Source organism: Prunus persica, chromosome G7 (assembly GCF_000346465.2).
Source record: "Prunus persica cultivar Lovell chromosome G7, Prunus_persica_NCBIv2, whole genome shotgun sequence".
NCBI lineage: Eukaryota > Viridiplantae > Streptophyta > Magnoliopsida > Rosales > Rosaceae > Prunus > Prunus persica.
The window spans coordinates 16,169,937-16,185,220 of record NC_034015.1 but is presented as its reverse complement, the minus strand read 5'-3'; the positions used below and the strand labels follow the sequence as shown (position 1 = coordinate 16,185,220).

The following is a 15,284-nucleotide window of genomic DNA, read 5'->3' as shown; positions in this document are numbered from 1 at the left end:
ATGAAAATATAGAAAGATGTGGTGTGAGAGGTATGAGCTGAGCCTCTAGTTTTATAGAAAATTTTAGCCAGATAGAGATGCCACGTGACTTGATTTGATTGGATGAAAATCTTATCTGAAATTTGAAATTTATCTGAAATTGAATTTTGAAATTCATCTGAAATTTGAACCCAAATTTATCTGAAATTTGAATTTTGAAATTCATCTGAAATTTGAACCCAAAAATCTTATCCGATTTTGAATAGTCTTGACACGTAGGAACCCGAAAATCTTATCCGAAAATATTATCCAAATTAATTATTGAAGTAAAAAAATTTGTGAAAAAAACAAAAAAATGAATAGTAACTGTCATTTGTCATGACAATGGGTGAAAACACACAATACTATTTGCAAGGGCAACCACTATTCACATGAATAGTGACTGCCCTAGCCCTCCCTTGCCATAACAAATGGCAAATAGGTGGAGTTGCTCTAAAGAATACAAATAACATTACTACCCAGGGATGATCACTCCCATGTGGGTTTGCTGATCGATGATTGTCGTTACTTGATTGAGTTGTCTGTCGTTTCTATTTGTTTTGTTCCTAGAGAAGCTAATACTTCCTCTTGGGTTTGGGATGCTCCTGGACTCATTCAGGATGTGTTAATTGAGGACCTTTTGTAACTTGTTTTTTCTCTTCAATTGAAGTAGTGACGGAAACTGTGATTGGATGGCTCAGGGAGAGTCACGTGAAGCTGAACTATAGCTTGCTCACGTCAATGTACGGATGGAGTACGGGTATGATGGAAAAGCAGATAGAATGCTATACCAAAGGTTTGTCTCTTCGTCTCGAAAGTTAATTCTGTAGTAGTAGATTTCATTTAACTTCATCTATTTTTCATTCAATTTCTATTCGTTAATATCATACGAGATCTTTTTCGTTTGGAGAACCAATTTCCTTTTTCCCTTCTTCAAAAATTATTTGATGAATCAAAAGCTTTAAGAGGAAATAGTGACTCATCATCCCTTTCCAAACTTGCCTTGCAATTCTTTAACTATGCATTTCAAAGACCTGATCAAGTGTTAGATCAGGATTTTAGTGCTGCTGGTGAAGTAAAACATTTACTCGATTTACTTTCGTTGGAGTTTTATCCTTAAACCCTATGATCATTCTATTGGCGAGTCCTTACTTAATTAGGATTTTGGTTCCTTATTTCATTAGAATTTTGGTTACTTACAAATTATTATTTAGTCCTATTGTAATAGAGATTTACTTCTTATTGTAATTTAGATATATTTCCTATTTTATTTAGTGTTAACACATATTTGTACTTGTATAAATACCTCTATATTGGAGAAGAATAATAATACGAGCATATACGAGCATATCTGAATATTTGCCCTACTTGGTTTGATATGGTATCAAAGCCAAGTTACTAATCCTTGAGATCCTCTGACAAATTGAGAGTCGTTAGCGTTCCTCATTCCTAACCCATCATGGATCTTCACCTTGCTGTAAATCCCCGTTTCTCCTTTCCTTAATAATCAACATATATTTCTTCTGCCTTAGCCATAACCGCACCTTTCTGCAATTTTACCCTTGTCTTTGTCCTTGCTGTGTTTATGTTGAGTCATTACCTTTCTTTTTCTCTACCTATGCCTGCTGCTGCCTTTTTTTCTCTTACTTTTAATCTCTCTATGAGCTTGCTTTCTGTTAAAATCATATTGAGCCCATGTTAGTTTCAGTCTCTTGCTTAGTTTCGGTCTCTTGTGCTCACAGCCGAGCCTCTCTTTTAAATGTATACCATATGGGCAACACGCCCCTTGGCCATTGATGGCCTGATCTCTTTCCTCCGTAAGCCTCATCACCGGTCACCGAGCCATCTCAAACCTCCGCAAGCCTCGTCACCGCTCGCCAAGCCTTCTCCTAGTTGGCTTTTGTCTCTCTGTTTATTTGGGTGTTACTTTCTCCAAATATTGACTCTCATACATTGTCGGATTTGAGGGGGAGTGACACTGCTACTCATCTATTCCATTGCAATTCACCTACCTATCTATCATGGCTGATTGTCCATGCTTGTTTCTCAAGTACCATTGATCATATGGCTCTATCGACCCCTTCTCTTCAAAGGGAGAGGGAGAGTGAAGACAAGTTGTCTCTGTTGTTGTTGCTGCCACAGTTGTTTGCCCTGCCTTGTCTTGCTGGTATCAGTGCCTTATATTGCTCTTTCTGGTGCTAATGCCTTGTATTGCTGTTGTTTGGTACCAGTATTGTTGCTCTTGCCTGTTATGGTGCCAGTATTGTTGCTCATGCCTTTGCTGGTGTGTTTCTGTTGTGGTCGATGTTGCCTTTGCTTGCTTCACTTTCCGTTGATGTAGTAATTGTCGTTGTTGTTGCTGTGGCTTTGCCCTTTGCCTTTGTGTTCTGCCTTATCTACTGTCGTGCTCACAGAGTTTCGATTTCTGTATTCTGCCTAATCTACTGCCTTGCTCACAGAGTTTCTGTGTTTTGCCTTACCTACTGCCGTGCTCACAGGGTTTCTGTGTTTTGTCTTATCTACTGCCATGCTCACAGGGTTTCTGTGTTCTGCCTTACCTACTGCCGTGCTCACAGGGCTTCTGTGTTCTGCCTTATCTACTGCCGTGCTCACAGGGTTTCTGTGTTCTGCCTTACCTATTGCCGTGCTCATAGGGTTTCTGTGGTTTGCCTTATCTGCTGCCGTGCTCACAGGGTTTCTGTGTTTTACCTTATCTGCTGCTGTGCTCACAGGGTTTCTGTGTTTTGCTTTACCTATTGCCGTGCTCACAGGGTTTCTGTGTTCTGCCTTATCTACAGCCGTGCTCACAGGGTTTCTGTGTTCTGCTATGTGCCCTATTTTTTAGGGTTTGCTCTTGTGTTTCCGTTGCAAACTTTGCTTTAGTTTGTACTTGTTTCACTCGTGGTTGACAAAAAGACCTTCTTTACAATTGTTACTTCTCAAGTATGGTGTTCTGTGACTCGCTTGTCAAGTTGAGCGTGCGAAATATCTTTGCCCAACTTGAGGGGGAGTCCTTACTTAGTCAGGATTTTGGTTCCTTATTTCATTAGAATTTTGGTTACTTACCAATTATATTTTGTCCTATTGTAATAGAAATTTACTTCCTATTGTAATTTAGATATATTTCCTATTTTATTTAGTGTTAACACATATTTGTACTTGTATAAATACCTCCATATTGGAGAAGAATAATAATATGAGCATATACGAGCATATCTGAATATTTGTTGTACTTTGTTTGACACATTCACGTCAAGAGAAGCCCCGTCCGCCGATCGAATTGATCCAATCAGCCAAAAAGCTTCGTCTAGCTGGAATTAAGTTCAAGACAAGGGAGGCAATGACCTTCATAGACATAAGATTTTGCAATGGACTGCTGGAAATTCCACACATAGTACTTGACGATCTATGTACTGATTTATTGATGAATTTTGTAGCATTTGAACAATGCTACACTCATCGCTCAAAGCATTTCACAACTTATGCTGCATTCATGAGTTGTCTGATCCGCACGCCTGCAGACGTATCATTTCTCTGTGACAAGAACATTGTGGAGAATTATCTTGGAACTGATGAGGAGGTTGTTCATTTCTTCAAAAACCTTGGCAAAGATGTGCCTATATTGGCGAGGGTTATCTATGGAAGTTGTTCAAGGACGTGAATGAGTACCATAGAAGTATGTGGCATGTGCGATGGGAAGGTTTTAGATTCAAGTATTTTGGTACTCCATGGACTTTCTTGTCTGCTCTAGCTGCTATTATACTCCTACTACTCAATGCAATTCAGGCCTTCTTTGCTGTTTATGTATGTGCCCGTCCTCCGAGAACTTAGCAATAATGTGATGTTAGGATCACCAAAATGTATTAGAAGCACTAATTGGAGCTAATGATGATCATGGATGCATATCTTTCATTTACTTGTTTTTTTAGGTCCTTAGAAAGCGGAAGTTTCTTTGTAATAAGATTCAATAGGTGAAAAGCTCATATCATGGATTCATTCAGCCATGCCTGCGTCACTTGACTTAATCCTGATGATATTGGTATTAGGTCTTGTGTCACTTAACTTAATCCTGATGGTTTAGTTTGACTTGGTAATCCTACCTCTTCTTGTTTCTTTCTTCTATTTTCCTAATTGTAAACTACTTTGTATTGTATTGTATTTCTAGAGAGTTTAAGGACTGCAGGCTCACAAATATTCAGAACCCTAAGGGTAAAAAGAAAACTTGGCCTTCAACCTTCTTTGAAATTACAAGGAACCATTTTCTTTATTTACATATGCTGATGGTTTAGTTTATTTGCTTACAATATTCTCTACCCTCTAACTATTTACTTGCTTACAAGATTCCCTCTTATTTATTTACATATATATATGCTGATGGTTTAGTTTGATTTGCTAATCCTGGTAGGCTGATTCAGACCTCTTGATTTGCTGCTCTCATTCTAGTTTATTTCTATATGCCTTTATCCTTGTCGGGGAATGCTAGCAATTTTCTATCTAACATTCTCTTTTGGACCTTATTCTTTCTTCTCATGACAAGTGTCACTTTCCTTACACTTAAAACAATGTCATTAATGCAACATACAAACTAGTTTTTGTTTTTCAAGTTTGCCCTTATTAAATTTTTAACAATGTGCTAAGAAAGTTGTAACAAAATTTGGATAAATTGAAGGAAATATAAAAACCAATACATTTAATAAGGGTAAATTTGGAAAATAAAAACTAACTTGTGTGATGCATTAATGACATTGTTTTATTTGTAAAGAATATGACACTTGTCATGAGGTGAAGGAAGAAAGTCCAAAAGAAAAGATTAGAGAGAAGATTGCTTGCATTCCTCATCATTGTCTTCCACATCAGTTAATTTTTCTTATTTGTCCTTGGGGAAACTGCTGCATAAAGCCACTGTGATAATTAAGTCAATGGTAACAACATTTTTCACCAATAGCAATAGTCAAGTGTGGGATGGTTGCGAGTGATTACAAAAGATAGTACAAGTTTTAAAATGATTCAGAAGAGACACAAGAAGACATAATCAGAAAACAAGTCTTCTAACCATATTTAGAATGATTTTAAATTGGGTTTTAAAATGAAGCGATGCCCGATCCTATCATCCTAGCTAGTACGGCAAAGAAAGTTGATGATTTGAGGCAGAAACTTAGGATGTGGGGACTGGTTGGTCATTCGCTGTACTGCAGGAGCTCAATCAAAATGCAAATTATTGTTATCTCCTTGCTTCCATCAATGGTTCAAGGGATACATATATATATATATATATATATGTATATATGGTGGCAGCATCAAACTAATTACATATTTTAGAAAGTGAAAGCTGCAGGTAATTGTTCTGCATGGTGTGGACTGTGGACATAAGTTTCTTCAATAGCTAGCCTATCCAATTTCGACCTTGGACTGCCACTCATGGTGATTAAGCTATGAGCCTTGATTGCAGACAAAAAGATAGAGGACATCATGTCCCTTTGGAAATTAGGAAACACACATAATAGACATTTATTCATAAATCAGAGACTTTGATTCCCAGAATAACAAAAGGGAGGGAGGCCTTTTGCATCTCGTCTCATAACAAACAAGAAAAAAAAAAAAACAAGAAGACTAATGTTATATTACATACGAATAAAACGCACAAGCTGGCGAGACAGGGCAAACTCATAAAGAAGAGTAGTGCTGCTCTGCTCCATCTCCATGTATGAATTGACCACATCTTCTGAATTGTGCAGGCCGCTTCTTTGCTAAGTGCATGCCTGCAAATCATCTACTGTTGGCTTGTCCCCTGGCCTCCTTGTGTAATTGCTCCCTGCCCTCCTCCTTGAGTGGCTGCTGCTCCTCCTGATACTCTTAGATTTGGAGTTTTCACCTTTATGAATTCAAGAGGAAACCGAGGCTCTTCTGTTATCCAACGTCCTTCCTTTCGACAGACAGAATATCGATTATAAAATAAGATATTTTGAATACGTTTCACAACATCCTCCTGGGTGCTGAATTGAAGTTGTTTAAAGGACTCTGTAAATCTCCTGGGCAGGAAATCCTCCTCAGTCTCATTGACGAGTTTCTCAATGATATGATCACCTTCTCCAACTTTACTAAGAATTAAATTAATGAGGCATTCTGGATCACTGGCCCATCGTGCTTTGAACCAAATACTTGACAACCCCAAGTAAAATTCAGCATAGCGGGACTCCTTGATTTCTTCCATCTCTTCGTTACCTGATGCCTGCATAAGTAGAGCGTCTAGATCCCACTTCTTAGGTTCATTCAATATGAAGTCATCCAAAAGGTGGTCAGATTTGTTACAAAGCTTTACAAATCTTCTGAGCCTGAAATCCTCCTCGCATTCCTCAGAGAGTCTCTCGAGTATGACATCTTTGACTTCTTCTCTTCTCTGCCTCATGAACTGATCAAGCAGTTTTTCAATCGTTTCTTGTTGCTCATTGGAATCCAGTTGCCTGAACAAAAGAATCGCCTCACACAAGCGTTTTTCATCGTTGAATTTGCGTCTAAACTCCCTGAATAAATCAACCTGTGTATGGACCGGAGCTTTATTAAGTAGCTCAGCGAATTGTTTCCTTCTCAAATCTTCCTCTGTTTCCCCTTCAAGTCTTTCGACATCAGCAACTCCAGCAGCAAGTTTTTCGGAGATTTGTTCAATCTTGTCTTGCTGATCGTTGGGGGATAGTAGGCTGAACCCGAAACTCAACATATTCCGGAGAACTTCAGCAGCATTGGGCTCATGGGGTGGGTTTGGGAATGCCGACATTGATAATCGACCCGGAGTAAGTCTTACAAACTCTGTTTTGGTAGAAATCCCCAATCGTTACTTATTCTTAAAACAAAGGACAAAAACTAAGCAACATAAGTGGTTTTTGCTAAGTATTCAGGAGAATGGAAGAAAGAGGAAATCTGTAATTAAGAAAGAGAGAGAGCTTTGAGAATTCTAAAAGGGTGGGAATCAAATATGTTTTTCTCTTAGGGAATGCTAACAACATTCTCTCTAACCTTCTCTTTTGGACATTCTCCCTTCTCCTCGTGCCATGTGTCATTTTCTTAACACTTAAAACAATGACATTAATGCATTGGACAATATCTCTTTTGTTCCCAAATTTACCCTTATTAAATATATTAACTTTATATTTCCTTCAATTTACAACTTAACTTAAACAATTAAATTTAAAAATAAAACATTAAAAGTTCAATTAAATAAATATTTGAAAATAAAAACGAAGTATACTTCCCTAAAAAAAACTTTTTTGGTTTCAAAAATAAGTATTGCAATAAAACCATTCAAAATTATGGAATTTAAAAAAAAATACAGATAAATATATTTTTTAAATTAATGAACATTCTAATTGATTAAAAAAGTTAAAAGATAAAAAGAAACAGAAAATAAAATAAAATGAAAACCCAACCCACCGTGCACTGTACTTCTCACTCTCCTCCTTTAATCCATACCCCCAAATCCATTCTCCCTTCCCTCCCCAAAAAAAAGTAGTAAACAGAATTTTTTTTATTTTAAAAAAAAACTTACGTTAATTTTGTGGGAAGAATTTAAAATTCTCTTTAAATTTTTTAACAAGGTGGAAATAAAAGTTAGTTTGTCCAATACATTTAACAAGGGTAAATTTGAAAAACAAAACATACATTGTCTAATGTATTAATGACATTATTTTAAATGTAGAAAAAGTGACACATGTCATTAAGCTAAGGGAGAAGATCCAAAAGAGAAGGTTGCTAGCATTTCTCTTTTCTCATTACCACTATACACTTACAGTAGAGCCTTTAACTTTTGGCTTTGCTTAATGGTTAAGCATCTGAGCTAACAACCTCTAACAATCTTCACTTCAGCTTTTAAATTTAGTCTTAGTCTTATGTGGCGTTTGGAGTTGCTTTTTTTTTTTTTTAAAAAGCCGCTTTAATAAAAAGTCATGGTAGTCTCCCTCCAGCTTTTTTATTTCTTTCTTTCTCTTTAATGGAAATTCAGTAGACTCGTTTTCATCTACTTCATACTGAAAATAAAGTGACAGTTGTTACCAATGAAAAAAAAAAAACATTGAAGTGACAGTCTCTCTCAAAAAAAGAAAATAATAAAGTCACAGAAATATTTATTTTAACCCAAAAAAAAAAAAAAAACAAGTGCAAGAAGTTTATAAGAAGTAAGTACCAGAGCTTTCTTGATAATTCAGCCTTCAATTTGATACTGAAAAAATGATTCAGGCAGCCCTCAATTGATTCATGTATTGTATTGTGTGTAAACTAGGACTAATTATAATCCATTTATAGAAGAGTTGAAGGATTGGAGGCACACAATTTCAGTACCTTCCTTTTCACTCTTCTCTAAAACTACAAGGAACCATCTTTTGACTTTGTTAGTCTCCCTCTTCCTTCCACTCTACCCGCTTTAACTTTTCTCCACGATGGGTGTAGACGCGTTTTTTACTGCAGCGGAAAAAGATGTACATTTGTTGCACATTTAGCCTCTAGGAATCTTGAGTGTCCTTGTTACAATTCTGAAGTGTATTTCGGGGTTGTCTTTGGTTGTGCAAGACATTGATAACATATAGTTTAGGCTAAGCTTCATTGTATCCACATGGCTTTTGCTTAACCTCTTTACACACAAGTTGTGTGGACAAATAAAGTCTAAAAGATAGTGTATTTAAGGTGGAGATTTCAATAGTCGATATAGTTCAGGGGGTATTCAGTAGTTATCCTATGATAAAATTAACTTAAATATGAGTTCAATGGAGATATGAGATCTCAAAACTCACATATCAACATGCCGACCATATTTTGGTCCTTTCACAAGTAAAATAAGTAACCTTTTGGATTAAAAATATATATATTATCATTTAAATAAGCTTTATTTTGTAAGAAAAAGTAGTTTTTAGTGAAGATTAATTATGATATTAGTTATTATTCTCTTCCAAGATTTTCCCCCAAAGGTTTTAATAAAGAAAAGGCTTATTATCACAAAACGTCCCTAAGGTTTACGAAACTATCAAATTGCATCCTTAATTTTATTTTTTTTGTCATTCGTAGTCCTCAAGGTTAGTATGTCTGATCACAGATGGTCTTTGCCATTAGGTTCCATAAAAAATTCCTTTAGTTTGCTAATGTGGCATATATGTATCACAAAACATCCTTGAGGTTCACACACCTATCACAAATGGTCCTTGCAAATTTTTTTTAATTTTTAATATTTAAAATTCATAAAATTTTGGTTTTCTTTTTAAAATTTTATGAATTTTAAATTATTTAAAAATACATATTATATTTTAAATACATGTGGCACTATATTATTGTAGATGTGGGCTCCATATATATGCCACATCAACAAACTAATAGAGTTTTTAAAAAATAATTTAAAATTCATAAAATTTAAAAATAAAAAAACTAAGGGTTTAGATAAATGGTCCTCAAGATTAAAATCCTTCTATAAAAGATTTTTTCATTTATAAATAATTTTAAAAAGAAAACTAAAATTTTATGAATTTTAAATTAAAAAATTAAAAAATTTCGTAGGGACCATTTGTGATAGGTGTATGAACCTCAGAGATGTTTTGTGATATATATATATGCCACGTCAGCAAACTAACAGAGTTTTTGACGGAATCTAACGACATGGACCATTTGTGATCGCAAATACTAACCTTGAGGACCATAAATGACACAAAAAAACATTAAGGATGCAATCTGATAGTTTCGTAAACCTTAAGGACGTTTTGTGATAATAAGCCTAAAGAAAATTATATTGTATCTTCATATGTGTGTCAGTTGGAGATTGCTCCTATGGTTGAGGTGCAGAAAATAAGTTAGGCTAATATTTTGAGAAGTTTGGGAGATTTGTTGTTAAGTAATACTTGTATGTTTTTTAAACTAGTTTTCTAGTGAATTTAGCTAAGTTTCCACTAAAATAACTTTTATAGATTAAATATGTGTCGAGTAGTGTGTACATAATTTTATAAAGAGTTTCTAAAATAGGAGTTTGAAACCTTCTATAAATGGGGAAATTATACAATATTACTGTAGTACCAGCTGACATTGCTAATTGGTACTATGATCCAATAAACTTCGGACATGTGTACAACTTATACACATCAGCAACCAACTTAATGTACTGCCGTTAACATCCTGTAACCACTGGAAAGTTAAAACACGTTAACCACCATTGTTGCAAACGAGAAATACTCGACACTACTACTTTCTTTGGGGCAGCGTCACCTGAGAGTGACGACGTCCCTATGGTGGCTTTAACCGATGCCCAAACTCGTCGTTGCCCATCAAAGACTCACCGCCAAAAAGAAAAAGAAAGATCCATCGCAGACTTGGGAGTTTATCAAGTCACATGCCCTATTCCTTGTCGATTTTGGGCCTCAATTCAAAAGGTCAGGATAGGTTCCATCGGCCTCCGCCATCATCTCCGATAAGCTCTCACTAATTTTTTTTTTCTTCATATTCTCCCATGAGCGGTGGCTGACAAATTAAAAAACAACAGTGGTGTTGGCTACAATTATATCTTGCGATTGCATATTTCCCATGAAAATTGACGGCTTGTTGGTGATGAGGTACCCAACCAACCCCTTGTGCCTCTCACTGGCCATGAATCAGTGCCTGAAGCTTATTTATTTGGGGTTATGACCGAAAGTCAAATAATAAAATTGCACACAAATTTGTCGATCTAAGACTGAAGCACTGAAGCAATTATGATCTAAAGCCACCGTCGGATGACTTCAAGCTTTTGGCAAGGCCGTCAGAGTCTTAAGGTTGGTAAATTGGTAATTAATCTCTGTGGCTTTTTTTTTTTTCCAGTCTGATAAACTCTGTTTGGTTAACGTTGATGCTAACGACGGTTTTGTTGATGTGTATAAGTTGTACAGATGTCCGAATTTTATTGGACCGTAGTACCAATTAGCAATGCCAGCTGGTACTACAGTAGTAGTGTATAATTTCTCCTGTAAATGCCACAAGTACATAAATTTTATAAGATGTCTAATTATAGCTTGTAAGAGGAGTGAAAAATACTTTTATGTATGGAGTAGATCAAGAATTCGTATATACTATTTATAGAAGAGTTGAGATAAAACGTCAGCATCTTACAAATAGTAAAAAGAAAATTTGATCACCTTCAGTCAGTCTTCTCTGCAACTGCGAGGAACCATCCTTTTTTCCTTCCTTCTCTTTCATGGAAATTCGGTAGACTCGTTTTCATCTAGTTTATATTGAAAATAAAGTGACAGTTGTTACCAATTAAAAAAAAAACATTAAAGTGACAGTCTCTCTCAAAAAAAGAAAATAATAAAGTGACAGTAGTCACAGAATTATTGGAGGCTCAGACTAGGGCTGTGGCCGACCAAAATATTGAACACCGTTGGATTCATTGCACTCATCAATTCAAGGCAGAGTATACTAATGAACTCACAATCAAGCTAACTCTTTATTAGTAGCTTTAAAATGATTCAGAAGAGACACAAGAAGACATATTCAGAATGATTTAAAATTGGGTTTTAAAATGAAGCGATGCCCGATCCTATCATCCTAGCTAGTACGGCAAAGAAAGTTGATGATTTGAGGCAGAAACTTAGGATGTGGGGACTGGTTGGACATTCGATTTACTGCAGGAGCTCAATCAAAATGCAAATTATTGTTATCTCCTTGCTTCCATCAATGGTTCAAGGGATACATATATATATATGGCGGCAGAATCAAAATAATTACATATTTTAGAAAGTGAAAGCTTCAAGTAGTAACATAAGATTGTATTGGACTTTATTCAGCATGAAAAACTACGCACAAGCTGGCGAGACAGGGCAAACTCATAAAGAAGAGTAGTGCTGCTCCATCTCCATGTATGAATTGACCACATCTTCTGAATTGTGTTATTTGAAGGCCGCTTCTTTGCTAAGTGCTTGGCTGCAAATCATCTACTGTTGGCTTGTCCCCTGCCCTCCTTGTGTAATTGCTCCCTGCCCTCCTCCTTGAGTGGCTGCTGCTCCTCCTGATCCTCTTAGATTTGGAATTTTCAACTTTATTAATTCAAGAGCAAGCTCCTTTGTCACATGAGCTGATAAATATTGAGGTATAGGAAGACCTAGATCATTAATTACGATATCTTGAATATGTTTCACAACATCCTCCTGGGAACTGAATTGAAGTTGTTTAAACGACTCTGTAAATCTCCTGAGCCGAAAATCCTCCTCAGTCTCATTGACGAGTTTCTCAATGATATGATCACCTTCTCCAACTTTACTAATAATTAAATGAATGAGGCCTTCTGGATCACTGGCCCATCGTGCTTTGAACCAAATAATTGACAGCCCCAAGTAATATTCAGCATAGCGGGACTGTTTGGTTTCTTTTATCTCTTCGTTACCTGATGCCTGAATAAGTAGAGCGTCTAGATCGCACTTCTTAGGTTCATTAATTATGAAGTTCAGCACAAGGCCGTTGTATGTGCTACACAGCTTTATGAATCTTCTGAGCCTAAAATCCTCCTCGCTTTCCTCGGAGAGTCTCTTGAGTTTCAAATGTTTCCTTTCTTTTTTTTTGTTCTGAATGAGGATGTATATAAAACAACACAGAAAGGGTTCCTCCTGCACCAATTGACGAAGCATTTCTTCAATCGTTTCTTGTTGCTCATTGGAATCCAGTTGCCTGAACAAAAGAATCGCCTCACACAAGCGTTTTTCATCGTTGAATTTGTACGTAAACTCCCTGAATAAATCAACCTGTGTATGGACCGGAGCTTTATTAAGTAGCTCAGCGAATTGTTTCCTTCTCAAATCTTCCTCTGTTTCCCCTTCAAGTCTTTCGACATCAGCAACTCCAGCAGCAAGTTTTTCGGAGATTTGTTCAATCTTGTCTTGCTGATCGTTGGGGGATAGTAGGCTGAACCCGAAACTCAACATATTCCGGAGAACTTCAGCAGCATTGGGCTCATGGGGTGGGTTTGGGAATGCCGACATTGATAATCGACCCGGAGTAAGGCTTACAAACTCTGTTTTGGTAGAAATCCCCAATCGTTACTTATTCTTAAAACAAAGTACAAAAATTAAGCAAAATAAGAAAAGTAACAAAAATGTAGACGGTATGAAATGATGATCGAAACGAATGGGTTTGTAATTTTGGTACACTTAGTTAACACTCAATATCATGCTGCAATCAACCTAATTAACTATTTATAAGACAAACAATAAGGAATTTAATGCAATATACCCTACAATAGTTGGTTAAAATTTTGAGGTTAATCTAGTAATAGCTGGTTTCTCTAAGTGAAAAATATTTATTTTAAAAAAATAAATAAATAACAAGTGCAAGAAGTTTATAAGAAGTAAGTACCAGAGCTTTCTTGATAATTCAGCCTTCAATTTGATTCTGAAAAATGATTCAGGCAGCCCTCAATTGATTCATTCTTCTTCATCGGCAGCATGAGAGTGTGTCATCCCCTTTGTTTCCAGATATATCCTTTTCTCATCTCATGTATTGTATTGTGTGTAGACTAAGACTAGTTGTAATCCATTTATAGAAGAGTTGAAGGATTGGAGGCACACAATTTCTGTACCTTCCTCCTCACTCTTCTCTGAAACTGCAAGGAACCGTCCTTTAACTTCGTTAGTCTCCCTCTCCATGATGGGTGTAGTAGACGCGTTTTTTACTGCAGCGGAAAGATGTACATTTTTTGCACATTTAGCCTCTAGGAATCTTGAGTGTGCTTGTTACAATTCTAAAGTTTAGGCTAGGATTCATTGTGACTTATTTGCTTAACTTCTTTGCACACAAGTTGTGTGGGCAAATAAAGTATGAAAGATAGTGTATTCATACACACCTTGAAGCATCTTTCATCCTCTCATTATCATTCCTTCTTAAACACTTCTTCCGTAAGCCATTCTCACAAGAGTTGTGAACACAAATATCCAACAGTTTTGAGACTTTCTTTTTTGCTATGGCTTTGCCTACAATGGAAGGAGAGACTACCAATATATTGGAGGGCTTTGATGATGAGAGTTTTTAAAGATGGCAAGAGAAGTTATATGCTCTTCTCTCAATTCTCAATTTGGTGTATGTGCTAATAACTCAACGGTCCTCATGGACCAAGAGAACGGGACTGGTTGTTTACATACATAAATTTAGCGTTCTTTTGTCATAAAAAAGGTAAAAAGTAAAATGGGGTTTCTTTGAGAAAAATTCCGTTTAAAACTTATGAGCAAAAGTTAATACTTCTTAAACATATGGAAAAATTAACTTACATATGAGTTCAATGGAGATATGAGATCTCAGAACTCACATATCAACATGCCGACCATATTTTGGTCCTTTCGTAAGTACAATAAGTTACTTTTTGGATTATATATATATATTATCATTTAATAGGCTTTATTATGTAAGAAAACGTAGTTTTTAGTGAAGATTAATTATGCGATATTAGTTATGATTGTCTTCCAAGATATTCCGCCCAGAGGTTTTAATAAAGAAAATTATATTTTATCTTCATATGTGTGTCCAGTGGCGGATCCAAGATTATGTAGCCAAGGGGGCTTAGTGTAAAAGTTCTGAAATTTTTCTATAAAGAAAATAATGCTAAAAAGAGGTTGTCCAAGGTTGAGAGGTTGGGAGGTTAGGGTTTGAGAGGATGGGAAGAGGGGCTGTGGATGTCACACCCCGGACCGGCTCCGCCGTAGCACGATATTGTCCGCTTTGGGCCTGGCTACATTCTCACCAGCCCGCACGGTTTTGTTTCTGGGAGCTCACGGAGCAACTTCCCAGGGTGGTCACCCATCCTGGGATTGCTCCAGCCTCCCACTCGCTTAACTTCGGAGTTCTTACAACTCCGAAGCCAGTGAGCTCCCAAAAGGCCTCGTGCTAGATGGATGCGGGTGTGCCATATAAGGCACATCACCCCCCTCTCCGTTGGTTGATGTGGGATCTTACAATCCACCCCCCTTAAGGGCCCGACGTCCCCGTCGGCACACTCGCACCACACGGCAGAGTGGCTCTGATACCAAATTGTCACACCCCGGACCGGCTCCGCCGTAGAACGATATTGTCCGCTTTGGGCCTGGCTACATTCTCACCAGCCCGCACGGTTTTGTTTCTGGGAGCTCACGGAGCAACTTCCCAGGGTGGTCACCCATCCTGGGATTGCTCCAACCTCCCACTCGCTTAACTTCGGAGTTCTTACAACTCCGAAGCCAGTGAGCTCCCAAAAGGCCTCGTGCTAGATGGATGCGGGTGTGCCATATAAGGCACATCACCCCCCTCTC

The 15,284-nt window shown here is 37.0% G+C and overlaps 1 protein-coding gene and 1 pseudogene across 3 annotated transcripts; one reads left to right on the top strand and one right to left on the bottom strand.

Annotated features, from left to right (window-relative positions):
* LOC18770138 lies at positions 760 to 3,945 on the top strand (annotated as a pseudogene).
* LOC109950453 lies at positions 5,503 to 13,552 on the bottom strand. Of its 3 annotated transcripts, XM_020569198.1 has the most exons (3): positions 13,363 to 13,552; positions 12,675 to 13,021; positions 5,503 to 6,475 (listed from the first exon to the last, which is right to left on the bottom strand). In XM_020569198.1, exons 2-3 carry the CDS (start codon positions 12,987 to 12,989, stop codon positions 5,789 to 5,791), a joined length of 1,002 nt encoding a protein of 333 aa, XP_020424787.1. In that variant the 5' UTR covers positions 12,990 to 13,021; positions 13,363 to 13,552; the 3' UTR covers positions 5,503 to 5,788. The 3 variants fall into 3 exon arrangements, with proteins under 3 accessions (XP_020424787.1, XP_020424786.1, XP_020424785.1); XM_020569197.1 differs by lacking the exon at positions 5,503 to 6,475 and having other exon boundaries at positions 10,823 to 13,055; positions 13,363 to 13,543; XM_020569196.1 differs by lacking the exon at positions 5,503 to 6,475 and having other exon boundaries at positions 10,823 to 13,021; positions 13,363 to 13,542.

Bases quoted from the DNA above. Each gene is read 5' to 3' on its own strand.
- LOC109950453 (XM_020569197.1), bottom strand. From the start codon at position 12,989: ATGTCGGCATTCCCAAACCCACCCCATGAGCCCAATGCTGCTGAAGTT.